Source organism: Sceloporus occidentalis, unplaced genomic scaffold, assembly GCF_023333645.1.
Source record: "Sceloporus occidentalis isolate IW3139 unplaced genomic scaffold, rSceOcc1.0.p SCAF_48, whole genome shotgun sequence".
Classification (NCBI taxonomy): domain Eukaryota; kingdom Metazoa; phylum Chordata; class Lepidosauria; order Squamata; family Phrynosomatidae; genus Sceloporus; species Sceloporus occidentalis.
Genome location: NW_028317028.1, coordinates 6,425,147 through 6,444,896, shown reverse-complemented (window position 1 = coordinate 6,444,896; position 19,750 = coordinate 6,425,147). Strand labels below are relative to the sequence as shown.

The window sequence follows — 19,750 nt, the reverse complement described above, 5'->3', positions numbered from 1 at the left end:
ATGTATAAAGCGACTGGTGCAATAGTTTCAAACTGGTTTTATCACCATATCAAACAATGGAATAGTCCAATCAGCAGGAGCTTTCTTTGTACACTTATATACAACCCCCCCTCATGTTTCAATAAGTTACTTGCACACATGGCGAAAACTTTACCGTACCTTGGCAGATATCAGTTGTAGGAAATGATCGGACCAACACTAACTAGTGATGTAAAATACATAACATCATTGCCGTTCTGTCTTCTGATGAGCATTATGTATGAGTGTTAAAGCCACAGCAGGAGATATTAAAATGTCACTCTGTATAAATGCATTGTCAACTAATAAGCAAACATAAAAATTGTGCATTCACAAGGCTTGTGATATTGTCATTATTAAAATGGGATAAATATGTAAATATGTTTCAAGGTGAATATGTCAAGGACAAATTTCAAGACATATTTTACCATTTATATTCCTTCCAACTCTTTGAGATCATCTGTTAGTTTATCTAAACTTACACAGCTCAATGTAAATCGTCTATTTTGACATAACATTTCTCACCTGGTGTCAGTAGGTTTGATCATCCTGTAATGGTAATGCATAGTGTGGTAGAGCAATCCAACGATGGTCGTTCGAGCTTTGATATATAAGAGACAGAAAGTAAGACATTACATTCTTCATCGTATTCATCTCACCCAGCATTGGCCTGTTAATTAAATTAACCACTTTTTTTCCTTCAGAAGATCGCACTTGCACTGTAATTAGTAACACAGAGCTGTAAGAAAAAGAATCTCTTTATTTGGCTAAAGGTTCTTGGAATTCCAGCAGTTCCCAGTTCCTGCAAGCGACCACTATTTATTACTTTGACAAGAATTTTCTATGAGTTACAATAACAAGAAAGTATCCAAGAAATTATGAACATACTGTACGTAATTAGTTCTGGCTATCTTCATTTTATGTCATATTCTTCCTGGTTATAAAAAGCGCCAAATTTGTATCTTTGGAAAATCTAAACTATTGGAATCCTTGTTCATGAGAATGCATTTTTTTTATATATTAAAGGGGCCATATGTTCAAATGGCAATATTAAAATACCTGAAAACCTATTTCTTTTGTGGGCATGAAATAGGAAATGCTATACTACTGGCTCTGCCCATGTTACCTATATTAAGACATCTTTCAATTTTTAATTTCAATAAAATATTCTCTTCACTTAAAGACTCTTCTACTACTTTAAATCTGTGAGCTGGTCTGTCGGCTACATTGTTATGATTGAGTTCTTAAACAGGGAATTAAGTTAAATCTTTTTTTATGCCATAGCCTTTCAACATTAAAAGAAAGCCCATTTTGGGCTGCCGGGGAATTATGAAGGGTTATAACAGAGTTTTAGAACTATTATCTAAAGCAAAATCCTTCATACTTGGGGTCAAGGCCCAATACCGGAAAGCTTGTAGCTCTGTCCTCACTATCCTGAGCATTCCAAAAGCTAAGTGGGGGAGATGCCAATAACAGAGTAAGAAAACACCAAGAATGTGCTATCATTCCAGAAAACCAACTGGAGACTATTCCCTACTTGGCTATACTATAATGGTAAACTAAATGCACTGTTCAGAATTGTTTGTGCAAAAACAAAATACAAGTAAGGACTATATTCCTCTGATTTATTACTGTCTTCAAAATATGTTGCAGGTGCCACTATATTACTGGGTCACTTGGCTGTGCTTGCCCTTTCGGACAAAATTTAAATACAAATTTAACACCAAATTTAAGCCCATTTCCACTGTTATTATTTCATTTGATCAGTTGGTTGGTCCTGTATCAGAAGGTACAACCAAAAAAAACACATGGTTAATACCGCCAAAAACTGTCATTTTACAGGTGGACGAAATGGGCAGAGTAGATGGGCTAAATGGTCTTTATCTACAGTCTAATTGTATGTTTCCAGTAGAGTTTAGTATTCTAGTAGAATTTTTCTGCAACATTTTTTTGCTCTCAGAATATGTACTGTTAGGCTTAGCTGCCATGTTGCTTTCAACAGGAATTAAACCATTATAATAGTTCAGCAGGTTTGTGTGCTACTTATTACAAAACTATTGGAGTGAAACAAAGTAGGATAGCATAGCTTTTTTTAATAGACATGCTGCCACTCTGTCCCCCCCCCGAGATATGCTGCCACTCTGCCCCCCCCCGAGATATGCTGCCACTGTCCTCCCACCCAGATATGCTGCCACTGTCCCCCCCGAGATATGCTGCCACTGTCCCCCCCGAGATATGCCGCCACTGCCCCCCCGAGATATGCTGCCACTGTCCCCCCTGAGATATGCTGCCACTGTCCTCCCCCCCTCCCCGAGATATGCTGCCACTGTCCTCCTCCTCCCCCGAGATATGCTGCCACTCTGCCCCCCCCCGACTTACCAGATCAGACTCCCGGGTGTCTTGTGGGGGTGGAGGGGGACAGGTACACAATACGCGTATACAACTTCCGGTACCGGCACTCAGCGGATGTGCCTGCACCGGAAGTTGTATACGCGTATTGCGTAGATGTCCCCCGCCGGCCCCGCAAGACACCCGGGAGTCTGCTCTGGTAAGTCTTGGGGGCAGAGGTAAAACGCATAATGCGGACGTTCACCGGCTGCGGCGAAGCGCGTAAACAACCTCCGCTGCCGGTACGTCTGCACAATGCGCTTAGACAACCTCCCGTGCCGGCACCCCCCCCCCGTGGGAAGTGCTGGCAGGGGAGGCTGTCTGAGCATATCAGAGAGTAGGATGCAGGTCCCCTGAACCGCTGCGGGAGATCTGTATCCTAACCCTGCTGCCTGCCCGGCGCCCGGAACTGCATGTCCCGGCCGTCGGGCGCTAGACCCCGAATATAGGCCGCACCCCCACTTTAAAGACTTAAAGTGGGGGGAAAAAGTGCGGCCTATATTCGAGCCAATAAAAGCTCTCTACTGTGAATGAGTAAAGCTTCTACTACAAGGCTGTAGACTTCATTAACTCAAGGCAGAAGACTACTAGGCAACTTCATTAACTTATTGAATGGGGAGCACCAGTCCACATATAAGTTGCTTCATTCACCACAACATGATTCAGGTGAAGTTTTTGCAATATTCTATATTCTCATTAAAATAATTCAAACTTGAGTAAACATAATTTGAGAACATTCTCTACCCCAAAATGTCATAATTTCAAAAGTAAAATGTGTAACTATGAGTGAACATCTCTGTTCCCCATATATTTTTCTGCATATTGGTTTGTAGCATGTTTCTTGCCTTAGATTAAAAGTGCCTCCAGTAAGTGCTTTTTTATTGACCCAAGCTGATTACTAAGTATATTTTAAATATGAATCTAGATTTAATCTATAAATCATCAACAAAACCCAAAGCTAGGTCATTGGTTTGTAGCCTTTTACACTGGAGATTACAGGTAGTTTGATGAGCTATGGGTTGTATATATGACATACTGATATATATTTCTTGCTAAAAACATATTTTAGTCATGGTCATTGCCATGTGCTAAGCATGGTTACTCAGTAGATAATTGCCAAAACAAAAATAACTCTTGTTTGTAATACAGAAAAAAATGAAATATTAGCTCAAAGCTGGTTAATTTAAATGAGACATTAAGTGGAAGAAAGTTGACAGCACCTTAATCCTATTACTTTTTTTATAACAGTAAAAGGAAAGTATTTTATAACAGAGGAAAACCTGGGGTCAAATTTATATTCTATAGAGGGAATATGTTGGAAATCCAGAGGTTTAAATAATATAAATTTCTCTCACAGACCTTGCGGATGTTCTGCAGTAAAGTTCATTACCTCCAGCTATTTGAATGTTTTAGAAGATCAATAAAAAATTAAATACATTTAGGAACATTTCTGATGAACACAGCCAAAATATGTCTACAGTCACCTCTAGCAAACATTGTTCCCACACAAGTATATAAGGAGTATATTTTACTCCTGTGTATTTCATTCTCATATAACTTTTATTTTAAATATGGAAAAGGCATTCAGGGGTTCAGAGGTTCTTGAAACCTGTGTTAGTTGATGGTCTAGAAAACTATGAAATAACCTAAAATCACGTGCTCATGTGCTAAAATGTAAAAGTAAATATAAATAATACTTCCCAGATAAGACCGCAGCTGCCCAAAAGAACACTCTTCCTCAGGTTTGGATCATCTGTTTCACTTGTGAGTGCAACACTTCACTTCCACATAAGATTGATCTTACACGCTACACTATATTGTTTTGTTTTTTTCCCTATGTGTATCTGCGCCCCATAACTTTCTGGTCGGTTTAGTTGATGGTCTACCAACAGTCGTATACTATATCTTATACCACCTTTTATTAGCTCATTCCAGCGCCAAGCATACAGTATGACTAAGATACCATGTTTTACCTATGTAAAAAAAAGCTGCCTGAAGGGTAGGTGGAGGAGGTATTTGGCTCCTGTTGCCCTGTAACTCACATTAAAAGGTAAGTATCCTTACTAACCTAAAATTCTGGTAGCATACTACAAAGTATAGACAAGTAACTTACATTTAATGTGGAAAGCTTCTCCTGGGACGGAGATGTAGGACTGGCCTTCAGATGGAAATCGATAATGAGGCAAACTCAAAGCTTGAGGCACCTTCACCATGGAATAATCTGCAAGTGAAAAAAAAAACAGCTAGGATGAACCCAAAGCAATAGCTTTTGTACGATAAAATATTTCAACTCTTTAAGCTACAGTATTAATATTGCACTTTTCAATATCATACAAATGTCAGACTGGAGAGTCTTGTATTTGATTGATTTAGACCAGAACTTCTTAATTCAGCTAATAAAGGCAGCCCCAACAAGGCATGTTTGCTGATCTCATCACATGAACATTTTTTAATTAATCAATACATTTAAAAAAATCATCAGTGATTCTGTATCATGAAGGTTACTAAACAGATTTCAAGTTAGTCAGACGAAATATTTAGAACTCTGACAGCCTCAGTGAACTATTTCCAATTGCATAGAAATGGCAGATTAACTCAAATACCTCTACAATTCTCTGCCCATTCCTTTCTTGTTTACAAGAATACATTTTTGGTGCCCAACAGCTCAAATCACAGTTTTTTTACATATCCTGGTAACCGAAGGACCTTCAGTCTTCGCTGTGACTTGACATCAAGCATTTCTTTAGATAAATATTTAGTACATCAAAGAGTATCTAAATTATTTACATTCAACACATTTTTATTTGTACTTGTACTCATACATCAGAAAACATTTTTAGATGTAACAGGGTCTGTATTTTACAAACAGCATTATTACTTTACATTTCCATGGTGACCTTATGTTGTATGTACAGCATAAATAGTGCAGCATTTGAAAAAACTATGGGTTTTTTTCTTTTTTTAAGTTAGTATATTTGCATAAGATGTACACCTCTACTGGTCAGAAAATGATGTGGAAGGTAGCTCGTTAAAGGATTGTTGTCTGGTGCCAGTGTACAAAGACAATATAGGACACGAATATGAAGGGATATATATTTTTGTCAGTGAGATTATAAGAGATAGTAAACTATAAATGGCGATTCTCAAAATTTATTACAATCGACGTTTCTATATAAAATTTATATTAAATTTCATGATGCAGCTTTATACTCTGTACTGTTTGTAGTTTCGATTTTTCAATTTCTAGGTTGATGCAATGTAGCATTATTAGTACATGTCACTGAATGACTGTTGGGATCTGTCTGAAAACATATGTAGGCTACACATACAGTGGTTTATGGAATAGTGTCGATTTTAATCTGATATATAATGACATGTTAATCTGTTTTGAAAACCAATTTACCGTTACATTTATATTCCTATATATAAATATGCACACTATTTTATTAGGTCTTGTTACTGAAAGACTGTTGGAAATATATTTGTTTAGTCATGTTTTCCTTGGGTTTGGATTCATAATTGGCTATATACTATATATATATATTTTACTCGCCATATCCAGCCCATAAAACATGCATTTCCAAAATGGTAATGTTTCATTATTCTTCTACAAAAACCTTGTTACAAAGAAAGTATCTGTGGATATGTTTATGTACTGCAAATGCTTGATGCTACGCAGACATCCTCCACCGCTGCTGGCACTTCCTCTGGGGCTTCTCTGACGGACCACCGGCATCACATGACCTTCCGGTGCTCCACCATAGAAGCCCTGGTGGAAGTGCTGGCAACAGCGGAGGATGTCTGTGCGCATCCTGCAACTGGTGAAGGTTTGCTGGATGTGCACAGACAACCTCTGCTGCTGCCGGCACTTCCAACAAGGCTTCTATGGTGGAGTACCGGAAGGTCATGTGATGCCGGCGCTCAGTCATAGAAGCCCCGACGGAAGTACTGGCTAGCAGCAGTGGAGGTCTGCATCGCACAGACCTCCACCGGCTGCCCCACTAGAAACCAGGGAGTCTGAAGCATGGGTCACAAGTAAAGGGATGCACTGGTAAGTTGGGGGGGTAAGAGTGGCATGGGGGGGTCAATTGTTTTCTGGAGGCAGAGTGGCATATAGGGGGTTAAAAGGCATATCAGTGAGGCAGAGTGGCATTTATGGGTGTATAAGGCATATCAGGGGGAGTGGCATATAAGGGATTAAAAGGCATATCTGGGGGCAGAGTGGCTTATTAGGGAGGCAGGGTGGCATATAGGGGGTATAAGGCATTTCTGGGGGCAGAATAGCATAAGGCATAGCTGGGGGCAGATGTGCATAACTGGGGCAGAGTGGCAAATACATGGAAATAAAAACAAAAAAATCATTTTTCTCAATCATAGTTTTTATTAAATATGAAAAATACTTTACATGTGAATTAATATTTATTAGTAAGACTTTTTTCCTATAGGGTAGTCTTATATTTAGGCTTTCTTTTTTTCCTAAATTAATATTCACATTTTGGGGTGGGGTCGTCTTATAATCAGGGTCGTCTTCTAAGCAAATACTGTATGTTTTGATTTGGCACTTGCAAGTAAATGAACGAGTTGCCGCGGCACGTCCGTGGCGCTCGGCCTCTAACTTGCGTGTCGATGTGGCATGCCCACGACTCTCGCGTGTTTAGCTCGCACTGACACTGCACGTCCATGAATGGCGTTCGCGACGACGCTATTCGCTTGCATCGGTCGCAATGACATCATTCACGATCCTATTGGTCTATTGTTGGTTTTCCTGCCCTTGTTCCTAACTAAACCTTCTGTCCCATTAGTTCAGTGCCCGTTCAAAGAGTCAAATAGTGATTTGCTCTGGTTTTGTTTGCTTACGCTTCTATTCTACCTGTGTCTATCGTGTACCAAGCCTTGGCTTGCTTTTGACCTTGATCCTGTGCTGCCTGCCCGACCTCGGATAATACCTCGTTTTGCACCTGTGCCGTCTGCCCCGACCTTGGTCTTTCCCTGCTGTTTTGGATTTCTCTATAAATATTTTGCCTGCCTTGTGAGTCCGCTACTCCGTCTCTGCAACGTGGGTTCAGCAACCTGTGCTACCCCGGGCCTTGCATAACACATAGTTTGTTATTCTTCTGTGCTACTTAAAAGTCATATAATATACTCCATCTGTTTTAACTAAAAGCAAATCTGAACAATATGTTTTAATCTTAGGCTGCCAGGTACCTGCTACAGATGACTTGCCCTCCAGTTTTACTATGACTGATGGATTTTCCAACAGGTTGACTGCCATATGTCCCATCACTTTATCAACGGTCTCGATTAATCCTCCAACATCTGGATTTGCCTGGAATATATAATATAAGCAGCAAGATTTATTCTGTGCATTACTTTAAAACAATTCTAGCTGGTGCTATCATTACACACTCATAATAATCAGTCTTCAATGATTAAGATAGATGGGTTTAATGCTGGTGAAACCATGAAGTCTATGTCAGCACGGATATATTGCCAACTCCCTCTGATAAGCAGCTTAAAATGTTTCTCTCCTAATAAACTAATTTAATAAGTGGTGCAGAAATTTAATGAAATGATGTGAACAAAATATTGCTTCTTGGTCTTTAATGAAACCTCAATCCAGTAGCATCTAAAAAAATCGTAGAGGCAGGACATGGAGAATTAAAACGACCTGAAAATATGAGATATAGGTTATAGGTTACAGTCCAATTTTTGTAAGTTATGTGGGCAAAAATTTTAACACAATCTGATTTTAATTGGAAAAAAAAAAAAAGCATTGTGTGCGTTTCTGGTTTCATACATTTTTTTCTTCAAATAGTTAAGAAATTCCAGGAATGAAAATTATTTCAGCGTATCACATTATTGATTGATACATTTTTTATCATGAAAGTACAAAGTTCATGAGAAACTAGATATGAACCTTGCATTTTATACATGGGAAGCACCCTCAAACTATTCAGATGGCTGCTAAAATGAAAGTTCAAATGAATCAATCATGCTAGAGACAAAATATACCATAAGTCATTACATTTTTAGATTCATTATCACATACTCAGTCCAAATTGTTGTACATTTCCCTTGTTTTTTATTTTGTACATATTACACTAAAATGCAAACATGGTTTGTTCTACTTAGACATTAATCTAGTATGTCAAGCAAATAAACCATAGCAGAGCTGTCATTGTTCTTTACTCTGGAGGTTTAGTTGTGTGAAAAAAAACCAAATACTTTCTTTCTGTTTCTATGGCAACAACCTATGATTGTTTGTTTTTGTGTCATGTGACTGTTAAAGGGATAGTCTAGTGTCCTATATAGCCACACCAATGAAGATTGTATATTTGTTCCACTAAGACATTAATCTAGTATGTTAAGCAAATAAACCTTAGCAGAGCTGTCATTGTTCTTTACACTGGAGGTTTAGCCACAAATACTTTTTTCTGTTTCTATGGCAACAACCTATGAGTGTTTGGGTAGTCTGGTGTCCTATATAGCCACACCAATGAAGATTGCATATTAAAGTATTTGGTACATACTTTATAAGTACTTTAATATACATTCTTTACTTGTAAGTAAACAATATATATATAAAGGAGATGCTTTGGTTAAAACCATTTTCGGCAAATCAAGGAGCTGGGGACAAGATGATGAATCCATCCATGTGTATGCATTTAAAAAAAGTTTAAATTTAAAGTTGTTACCTTAAATGCATTGTTTAAGTGATCCCAGTGATTTAAGAATAATTGCACCAAATTCTTGCATGATCAAATAATTATTAATAGGAATGGTTTGAGCAATGTATTCATATACCGGCACCTAGACCTACATCTCAATTTATTGAACAATTTGCTGCATGGATCTCTCAATTTCTGTCCTCTACCATAACAACTGTTGACTTAACTATACCTGCTCACAATGCTGCTAAATCCAATGCTTCAAAACTGTTATCCTTTGGTCTTTTAAAGTTGACCACCTCACCATAGGCCATGATGGCCATACATCATCAAATGTACCTGGTCTGCTTCCTCTTCTGTACTGTCTCCTAGTTCTACTTCCACCTATCTCTGTCGGACCCCTCACATAAACGGCAGTCTTGGTGTAGGTCCCACTGCTCCCCTACCTAAAGGACCATGAAACCTCTGTGACCTTGACCCACTACTATTAACACATGTTTACCTCTCCTTTCTAGCACCTCTATCTCCCGATACCCTGATGTCAGCACAGAACAACCATATACTAGCCTCAGTCCTAGATGAGGTTGTTCCCACTATTGTACACCACCCCCAAATATTTTATTTTAATTGTGTAAAATAAGTGGTAGAACTATCAGATAGTACCCGTATTTTGCTTGTAAGAAATTTTTAAGCATCACCCAATTTTATACATGTTCCCCACTAAAATGAATCACACTGATTGTGGAAACTGATGTCAGAAGTTGCTCTTCTAATGTCCTGAAAAATCGCATTTCCGGTATACTTGAGTTGTTGGAAATGTAATTAAAGTTACTAGTGAGTTTAGAATAAGACTTTTAGGGATTAGAGATTTTACCCGATACATTTTAGTTTACATCGGATATTTTGAAACACAAAACCCCATCATATCTCCACACAAGAAATATGAATGCTTAATGCACATAACAAGCCAGAGAAGCAATGAAAAAAAAATGACTATAGTTATGGGTAATGCATTTGTACTTACTGAAGATATATCAGACCAGGTTGGTAAAAGCAGTACTTCTTCTACAGTTTTCAAGAAAGCCTTAAAAAGAAAACATCACTCAGATTAAACATAGTAACACTTATACAAACGACAAATGTTCCCCAGCAAATTATGCTTTGGGCAATATGTAAGACTTGCAGGAAATACATGCAATCTCAGCATTTAAGTTTTGGTTTTATGCATACTTCGTTTATAGGTATATTACTTAACAGATTAATTATAATGGAATATACATGGGAATGATACAGTGTTTCAATTAGGACTTAACATAGGCCAATGAATCTACCATTACAAGAAGTGACATTTTAGTGTGGTTCTGCAAAACCGTCTGTGCTCACACATAAATCTTTTGCAAAAGCAAATGTAAAAAGCTGCAAAGTGGTAGAAAAGACTTTTTATGCATTAATATGTTCTCAATGTCTCTATGTAGTGAATAACCAGAGTTTTAAAAGAGTATTTGTTTATTTAGCAAATGCTAACAAAACACATCATTTGCAACACATAATTAGTGACAATATGAAACTTAAAGGGCGTGGGCATTATAAAATGTAAATCACAGATTTCTCTACTTTTACATTATTATAATTTATTATTATTATTATTATTAGTTATCATTGGGTTTTTTGTTTTGTTTTTTAAAAAGTGGAATTAAAATAAAAGGTGGGTAGGTCCTACGTAGTCTACTGCTTTATGGCTGAGCTGTTGTTGCTTCTAGACACTTTTTACTTCACAATAATAGCTTCTGTTTGACTTGAACAAATCATTTTCAGACAACAGAGCCTTTTCATCAATGTAATGACACTGATTGTTCTAGTCAATTTAGATTAACAATGGGGCTAAAGACAGATAAGGCAGATAAGATATCTCTGTTCATTATTCCAGCTAATGATACTACGACTGCTGTATTTATCTTCCAGTTTAAAGAGGGTCAAATTGTCAGATCTCATTAAAAATATACATGTATCTTATTAAAACAACAGCTTGTTTGATGTATTAGTCACTTGTATGCAACACTAACATATAAGGGCATGTAATGAAACTATGAGAAAAGAAAAGGTTGGCAGTTACTATATGGGATTTGAAGGCAAAGAATTGTAAAATGCAACCAGTAGAAAGCACTAACTATGGTGAACTGATAGTTTTAAAGGGCCCAGATAGACCAAACAGATATTTAATTTCTTAATTTATAATGTCACTTTATATGACCCCACCTCTTGTCCCAACAGCAACTACTTTGTGCTATAATTGTTACCCTTATTATTTATGTTCCCTTATTTGCTGTAAGACATCTATTTAGAAGAAACTGAATGAAACAAAAAATCATATGCACTTGGAATAGGTATAGCGTTAATGATATATGTACATACACATTTACATTTCTCTGGTAACAAGTACCTGGGTTAGGTTACCAGTAGTGTCACTTGACAATGATCTATTGGGCAGCATCTGTGATATAACCTCCATATAACCAAAAACAGGTGGTGGGTCCGGAAGTATCCTGTCTGCCTGGGTTAGGTTAACTATAACATGATGATGAGAATCTGTTGACATCTATATGGGAAAGAAGAGTCTCTATGAGCCTCAGGAATATGAAAGCATGGTATACATTATTTAGCAGACAGACATCTTATGCAGTAGACTTAATTACTGAAAGCAACACAGAGATATATTTTGCAGCCCCCTCTGGCAAAGAGCTTAATGTAAGTTATTGTCCAATATAATTTAATGCTACACTAAATTTGTTTTTATGATTTTGCAGTACGTAGTAAAGTCATGTACAATATAAAAGTGGAAGAATTTGACACCTGTATGCATTATTCATACTGTAAGTGTTAGATCTGCCCATCCTCTTCCTGGCCTATGAATTTCATTCATTTCAATTCAGTCCATTCTCTCTACCTTTTCTCTAATTTCATTCCAACAGTGGCTAGTTAAAAGGTGCAGCTGCACTGGGCCCTGCTGCAATCAATACCAGTTGTCTTTTGGGCTCTCTCAACAGTTGCCATAGTCCTGAGCTGCGGTTCTGTGCAGGTACAGCAACAGACATTTCCTAATGCTTATTGACTTGAGTTATACAGGCCATGAGCTGCTGGAGAGCCCCAGGATATTATGTTATTCCCAAAGCCCAGCAACATGCAGCACACAGCACATGGAGGAAGCATTAGGGTAGAGGTCTGTGCCAGACCTCCACCTACACATAGGAACAATTGGGCCGGGGACCATATCAACCACCCTTCCAGTAAAGTAAATCTTCTTTACATTAAGTAACACATATTTCCATACTACTGGGTGTTGGAGCTAAACATAAAATGTATGAGCAAGAGAATAAATGTTATCAAACTAATACATTTTATAAAAAACTATGTCACATAGCATAATGAATATGTAAATGTCAATTAACCATTTCAGTCTCTGTAAGGAAAACTATACATTAATTTACCTCTACAGACAAGCAAGGATTATATTATAATTTAGGGCAGCTTCTATTGCAACCACTGCGTACACTACACACGCTCCCCTCTCTCCTGTCAGCATCTTCTCTGCATCTGCACAGAGAGATTAGAGGAGACCAGATAGCCACTAGAGAAGGTGAGTGAGCAGGTGTAGATACAAGGCAGAGGGAGGACAAGGGCATGGAGGGTAGAGAAGACTGTGGGGAACAGTTAGAGAGAGGACTAGGGGGATAAGAGCAGGGGGCACAGAGACAAAAAAGTCCTATTTATGGGAAACAAATTTCATTTCTGAATAAAAAAGCTGAAACAGCAGGAAACAAAATTAGCTGTCCGAAAACAAATGAGCCAAAAATGAAATTAAAAATTTGTTCGAAATTAGTTTCTACCTTCGGTATCTTCAGTTACCTATATGGTAAGACCACATCCCCTTATATCCCTGTTAGATTCTTGCCAGATTCTTTGCCTTAAAGGATCTGGCAAACTCAAAATGCACTTATGGATGACATTTACATTTAAGTTACATTTAAATATAAATGGATCCTGATATTTATATATATATGTATATATATGTGTATATATATATATATATATTTATGTGTGTAATGCATTATTTGTTTACCCATTATACAGTGCTGCAAAATATAATGGCGTTATATAAATCAATGAATAATAATGAAGTTTTCCATTACCACAGCATGTGAAGTATTAGGAATGCTTGAGGTTGTTGATGTAACAGTGGTTTCCTCACCTGAAAAGAATAACACATTTTACAAAAGATGTACTGTGTTATGCAAGAGTCAAAATATATAACTACTGTGTATTATGAACTAATTTATAACAATGATCCCCCAATCTCAAGCATTAGGTAAATCCTACTGATATATGTTTTTTTTTTTATGTAGTTTTCCTTTAAACATAAGACTATAATGATTACCCATTGTACAGCGCTACGGAATTTGATGGCGCTATATAAAACAATAAATAATAATAATATTGAAATAATAGAACAAACTAGAAAAAAAAACAGACACTAATGCCATTTTGGCAGTAAAGAGGTTAATATTAGTAAAGAACGCAGCCTTTCACATTCATAAATAATAAGTGCCAACAGGAGAGCAGTGCGGAAATTCCTGAATTCTGCACTGGCTGAAGAGCTATACAGCTGCAGAGAGACATCTGCATAAGTTGAACACTGGATTCTGCTTTCATTAAAGTGATAGTCCCACAAGGCTGAGAGTACAGCACAGACATACCCCGCTATAAAGACCTTCACTTTAAGGACACTCGTGAGTAACAACATAGCTACAGCACAACCGTTCGCCTGTTTACGTACACTAGCTTCTCCAGAACAGACATATAACACCATGATGCCAGCATGCCAGTTCGTTGACAATTGGAGTGCTGTACATAAATAAGTGAAAAGGGTAGTGCTTCACTTTAAGTATATTTTTGTTTTAGCTACATGCTCTGTACATCTAAGCATTATGCTGCCAAGGACTACGAAAAAGTCTATTCCATTTTTCCAGGTAAAGAGTGTGAGATTTTATCAACTGCTAGTTTAATTTTAACGCCTTGGTTTTATACCGCACCCCTTTCTTGTACAAGTGACATAATAAAATCTGTATAAGATAAGATGGCACCACCTAGCTTGCCAGAGCTAGGCTTTATGTTTGTATAAATGAACAGTTCTATTAAGCAGTCCACTACATACTTTTGTATCTTCAGTAAAAATTATATTTTATGTGAAGGATACCAAAAGGTAGCTGGACTATATATTATTTTAGCATTGTTTAAAGTGTAGAATTCTCCTAGTAATTAGATTTGTCATACAGTTGTGGTGCTCTGAGGAACATAGTAGCAACATAAGAAGGTCTATATATGGTCACCAATGTGGCCTAGTTTCAATTCTGTGCTTTCCACATTGACATCCTTACCCAATGATACTCAAAAAGAAATAGGATTCACCAGAGCTACAAGTTTTAAATGAGCTAAATAGGCTACATGGCCTCTACACTGTGCAGCTCTACTTAACACTTTCTTCTTTAGCTACCAGCTGTACAGGTGACCTAGTGAAATAAAATTACCTTAAATAAAACTTTAGTTTGCAAAATTATGAACCAGCTTACATATGGATGCATTTGAGATGAAAAAAAGTCTTATATTAGGATTTGGACAGCTGTCATTAAAGTTTTCACAATAGTTTTACAATAGATTATAAGAAACATAAGGTGTAATGGAACAGCAAACGCTGAATACAACCATCATCACCAGCTCTACACCATGCTGTTTATCAGTATCGCCACCATTATGGAAAACCAATTTCAAGCTTTACCTATGCATAAAATCACCAAGACACATACATTGATTCCTACAATACAGTCACACTCCTTAACCATGACAACGTACCAGTGGCAGCTGTAAAATACAGATGGATCTCCTCAGGAGACAGAGCTCTCTCCCATATGATAAACTCGTCAAATGCTCCATTCACATATTGCTTTGAAGGGTCACTGTTTGTCCCAAGAACTAAACTTTCATTACCATCTCCGTAGCTATGGGACATTTGTCCTGTGGAATCACTTGTATTGAAAGTACCATTCATGTAAATTTTCAAACCTTCACTTGAGGTCCAGGTGAAGAGGACATGTGTCCAGTAAGGACCTTGGATTTAAAGGAGAAAACATGTAATGAGTATGAGGTCGTGTACACAGCTACAGGTAAATGTTAACATTAATATTTTACAATGGCAGCAAGCTACACTTTAATGTGGTTAGCTGTTAGTTCCAATAGAGCCATTCGCACAGTGTATTTTGTGTATCATATGCTAAACAATTACAAGTTAAAAGTAATTTTATAACTCTGATCCTGATAAATACCTGGGGGGCTGATGCTTGCTTTCCACACCTTTGAGTTGTCCCGAGTATGAATTTCCACATATCCTTCATGTTCATCTGAGTAGATCTCAAATCCACTTGATGTCACTTTCTTCCCAGATGCTAGGGTTTGCTGTGGTATTTGGCCTTCATTTTGAGGCTCATCTAGGTGGCTCTGGGTTGCATGCTTTTTCTGATGCTGTTTCTTTTCATTTTGGTTCTGAATCTTCCAGAAAAATGAAAATGTTACTCCTAATAGTGGGAAAGGGAAAAAAGGACAACGTTATTTAAAACAATGCAGCAGACATGCAATGTCAATAGGATTACATGCCAATTTAGTAGAAAAGACATAAGTACCTAATATTATTTACTATTCTCACTCCCAGCAACACAACCATTCACTGCCGTTAATACTATTGCAATGAAGAAGACCATGGTAAATCATAAGTAAGGGTTTTCACTTGCCTACATGCAAAGCAGTTGCACTCCACTGATTTCACAGAGGGAAGCTGATATACTAAAACAACAGTATCCAAGTACCATTTAAGTCAAGAATAGAAAAAAACATTTTCCAACAGAACTACTTAAAGATCTAAAGTAAAAGAAGTTTTATTTAAAAGGTGTTTTTGTTGCCATTTCATTAAAAGTCCCTGTTCTATATTCTCTGTCTATTTAAAATTTGTATTACTTTAAAGATTCAACCATTTATGTTTATTGTCATACGAGTGTAACAAGTTATGCTTGAGAAATTCAAATGATGACCTTATTTATTTTTTAAAACCTAGGCATGGAACCATGCACACATTGGTAAATCTCTTTTTTGGACCGTTGTTCCACAGGAAGAAGATTTCACTACATAAGGGGCCCTTCTGGATTGTGAGTGGAGTGAAACAGGTTCCTCTGAAATTTACACTACCATAATGTATGTTTTTTCTTAAAGAAACTTGTGATTATAAGTTCACATTATAACTGAAAGTATGTGGAAAATATGAGCATTAATATGGAGTTGGCCCACATTGCAGCTATAACAGCTTCCACTCTTCTGGGGGTGCTTTCCACAAGATTTTGGAGTGCGTCTGTTGGAATTTGTGCCCATTGAGCCAAAACAGCATTTGTGAGGTCAGACATGGATGTTACACGTGAAGGCCTGATTTGTAATAAGTGTTCCGATTCATCCCAAAGGTGTTCAGTGGGGTAAAGGTCAGGGCTATGGTCAGGCCACTTGAGTTCCTTCACATCAAACATGTCGAACTATGTCTTTACGGATCTGTGCACTGGGGCACAGTCATTCTGGAACAAGAAAGGTGCCTCAAAGAAAATACCTTTGTAGGCTGTAGCATTAACATTACCCTTCACTGGAAGTAAGGGGCTAACCCAAAGCCTGAAAAACAGCCCCAGACTATTATCTCCATCAAACTTTAGAGTAGGCACTATGGATTCTGGTAGGTAGCTTTCCCCTGGCATCTGCCAAACAGAAATCTGTCCATCAGAACTACACATTTCCTCTGCTCTAGAATCCAGTGGTGGTGTGCTTTGCACCATTTCAGCCAACGCTTGGCATTACGCAAAGTGACCTTCGGCTGGTATACACAGTGCTGGTGCTGATGTTGCTTCCAAAGGCAGTCTGAAACTCTGTAGTTACATGCTACACACTTCAGCACTCATCAGCCCTGTTCTGCGAGTGTGTGTCGGACACCTCTTCATAGCTGAGCGCTTGTTACTCCTAGACACATCCACTTCACAATACTAGCACTTACCATGGTCTGGGGCAGATCTAGCACGGCAGAAATTTCACAAACTGATTTGTGGCAAAAGGTGGCATCCTATAACAGTACAAAGTCACTGAGCTCTTCAGTACAACAAATATTACTTCCAATGTTTGTCAAGGAAGATAGCATGCCTATGTGCTTGATTTTATATACCTCTTAGCAATGGGTGTGGCTGAAAAACCTAAACTTAATATTTCCTTGAGCCTTCTCTGTTCACATATTACACTCATGACCCCGATGACAAATACGATAGTAATATACATTAAAAAAAAATTAAATTCATATCAGAAAAAAAAGGATATATACATTAAATGTGCATTTAGATCACTAACCTTCAGGTCCACAAATACCAGGGTTACTAATGCAAGAGTTTTTGGAACTTCCAAAATAAAGGAAAGAGTCTCCTTTGTGCTCATTCAGGAAAATGCCCTGGTTCACAGTCCCTTCCACAATATCTAAGAAGAAATTAAAAAAAGTGACCAAATAAAACTTTTTACTGGTAGTAATACAATGTTAATATTGTTATTGCTACGTGGGGAGCAATAATCAAGAACTTTCCATGGGTTTTCATAGGGACTACATTTAGAAGTTTATACCAGAACGGATCTTGATTGATCTTGACCATGAAAAAACTGAACATTTCTGCTGATTGCTCCACGTTATATACATTATGCATTGTTAATTAAATAATAATTAAATAGATTTTTTTTCTTACATCCCATTGAATATGTGAGTATTTTGTTTCTTAACTTTTTGCTTTTTGAAGTTTATTATATTTCCCTCTGCTTTTTATTGACAATTATATAACTATTTATATATGTAATAAATTAAAAAAAATATATTGAATAATTCAATATTTTATAATATGCTGCCATACCGCCAAGGCCAATAAGACAGGCTCCATGTGAACTATATACCAGTGCCTCATTATCCAGTGTATCTTTATGAGATAAATCTTGTCATTTTTTGTGCTTCATCTGTTTCCTTCAGATCATCCAAGTGGAAATAGCATTTGATACATTCACTTCCTATTGACCCACTTATTTAGATCATATTAGCCTGTGTTTCAATTGAATACGGTCCTTATGTAAAAAAAAAAAAAAAGTGTAAACATCTAGGATAGAATCCATTCCAAATAAAATGGGGTTTTTTCTGGGATATTTGACACCAGCAAGTTGCTTGCTAATCAGGAGCATAAATCTCTGACACAGTCCATGCAGAATTTGTATCATTTCACATGCTTAGTATGCAAAGCTTTCCTTGGCTTTGAAAAGTTGATTTGTACTAAACAAATACATTAAGAAAGGGGAGATATGTTCTAGACAACATTCAAATTAAATGTGGTAGGGACATGTACTAAAACAAGTGCTATGGAGGAGAACGGAGGTCAGGATGGATTCAATTGTCCCTTTGATACTTTGGCACTGAGTAATTTCTCTGTTTCCTTCTTTGCAGTCCGTTTTTGTGAGTGACATATAGTGGTTTAACAGGCCTACAGTATAATAACTGATACATGTTTTCTGAGGTACAAACTATTCTCTTTTGTTAAACATAACTATGAGAGCAGAAGATGCAGGCCATGATTGATTATGTTTTGAGGGATTACAAAAGGATACATTCCACTAAGAGCTTGTAGTTCTCCATAAGGGTGATATCTACTTTGATGTTATCCCAGAAGGACACCACATGGCTGAAAAAGCTAAGATTGCACAAACCTGCTATCAATTGAGAATGGAGAATCAAACTGTTTTCTTTGTAGGCTTTGGTAAAGAAGATGGTTCTATTTAATGAGAATGTTCCTTCTACTGCAGCTTTCATCTAATCACATATAACTTCTTAAAGATAATTCATCAAATATACCCATCTGACCCTAATTAAGAAAGCCATCAGTTTTATCAAATTTATGGAAAATTTAAAAAGTCTATAATTATTATTTTGCTGAGCTTTCTTCACTTGAGCCTGATCCTGGGTAGTTTATTGTTACTTGAGGTTGGATAACAATTAACAAGAATCTGTCACATTAACTATATCCTACATTTTACAAGTTATAAACTAGTAAAATATATTTACACAAAACTTTGATAATGCTGATCCTGCCACAGGATGTAACAGACCTCTGCTTAATTAGAGAAACCTTTAAATGAAATATCTTCAAAACAAGTTATAGATAACTTTAACAAATGCATGCTGTTGTGCTATGAGCAGTGAAGTCAACAATTGTAGGCGTTCTAGTTGTTTGTCTTCTAGGCTGCCAATTAATAATGTTTAGTTAGCGCTGCTTACTTCTAGTCAATAACTATTCCATCTTTATTGGACCCACATAGTTTAACTGTTATTGGAATTTCACATAATGATTTATTTTTGCCTCACCTGTTCTTACACCAATCTGCCTGCATGCCTACTACACGGTACAAGAACACAAATGCAACACACATTAGGGATTTACAAAAATTCTAATATAAACTGAACTTTCCGGGGTAGGCTACCTTTAGCTCTCCCTCTGGAGCAGTGGCTTTGCAAGGGGCAGGGCTAGCTA

General features: G+C 37.2%; 1 protein-coding gene across 1 annotated transcript in view; it reads right to left on the bottom strand.

Annotated features, from left to right (window-relative positions):
- Positions 1-19,750, bottom strand: part of LOC149289166 (adhesion G protein-coupled receptor D1-like) — a 175,417-nt gene that overhangs the window by 136,464 nt on the left and 19,203 nt on the right. The window contains exons 5-14 of the mRNA XM_089491043.1: positions 17,547-17,669; positions 15,449-15,697; positions 14,945-15,233; positions 14,061-14,069; positions 12,108-12,129; positions 11,515-11,670; positions 10,099-10,158; positions 7,612-7,732; positions 4,520-4,627; positions 544-619 (exon numbers count right to left, since the gene is read on the bottom strand). Coding sequence (XP_089347169.1) covers positions 544-619; positions 4,520-4,627; positions 7,612-7,732; positions 10,099-10,158; positions 11,515-11,670; positions 12,108-12,129; positions 14,061-14,069; positions 14,945-15,233; positions 15,449-15,697; positions 17,547-17,669 — 1,213 coding nt within the window. The remainder of the gene's footprint in view (positions 1-543; positions 620-4,519; positions 4,628-7,611; positions 7,733-10,098; positions 10,159-11,514; positions 11,671-12,107; positions 12,130-14,060; positions 14,070-14,944; positions 15,234-15,448; positions 15,698-17,546; positions 17,670-19,750) is intronic.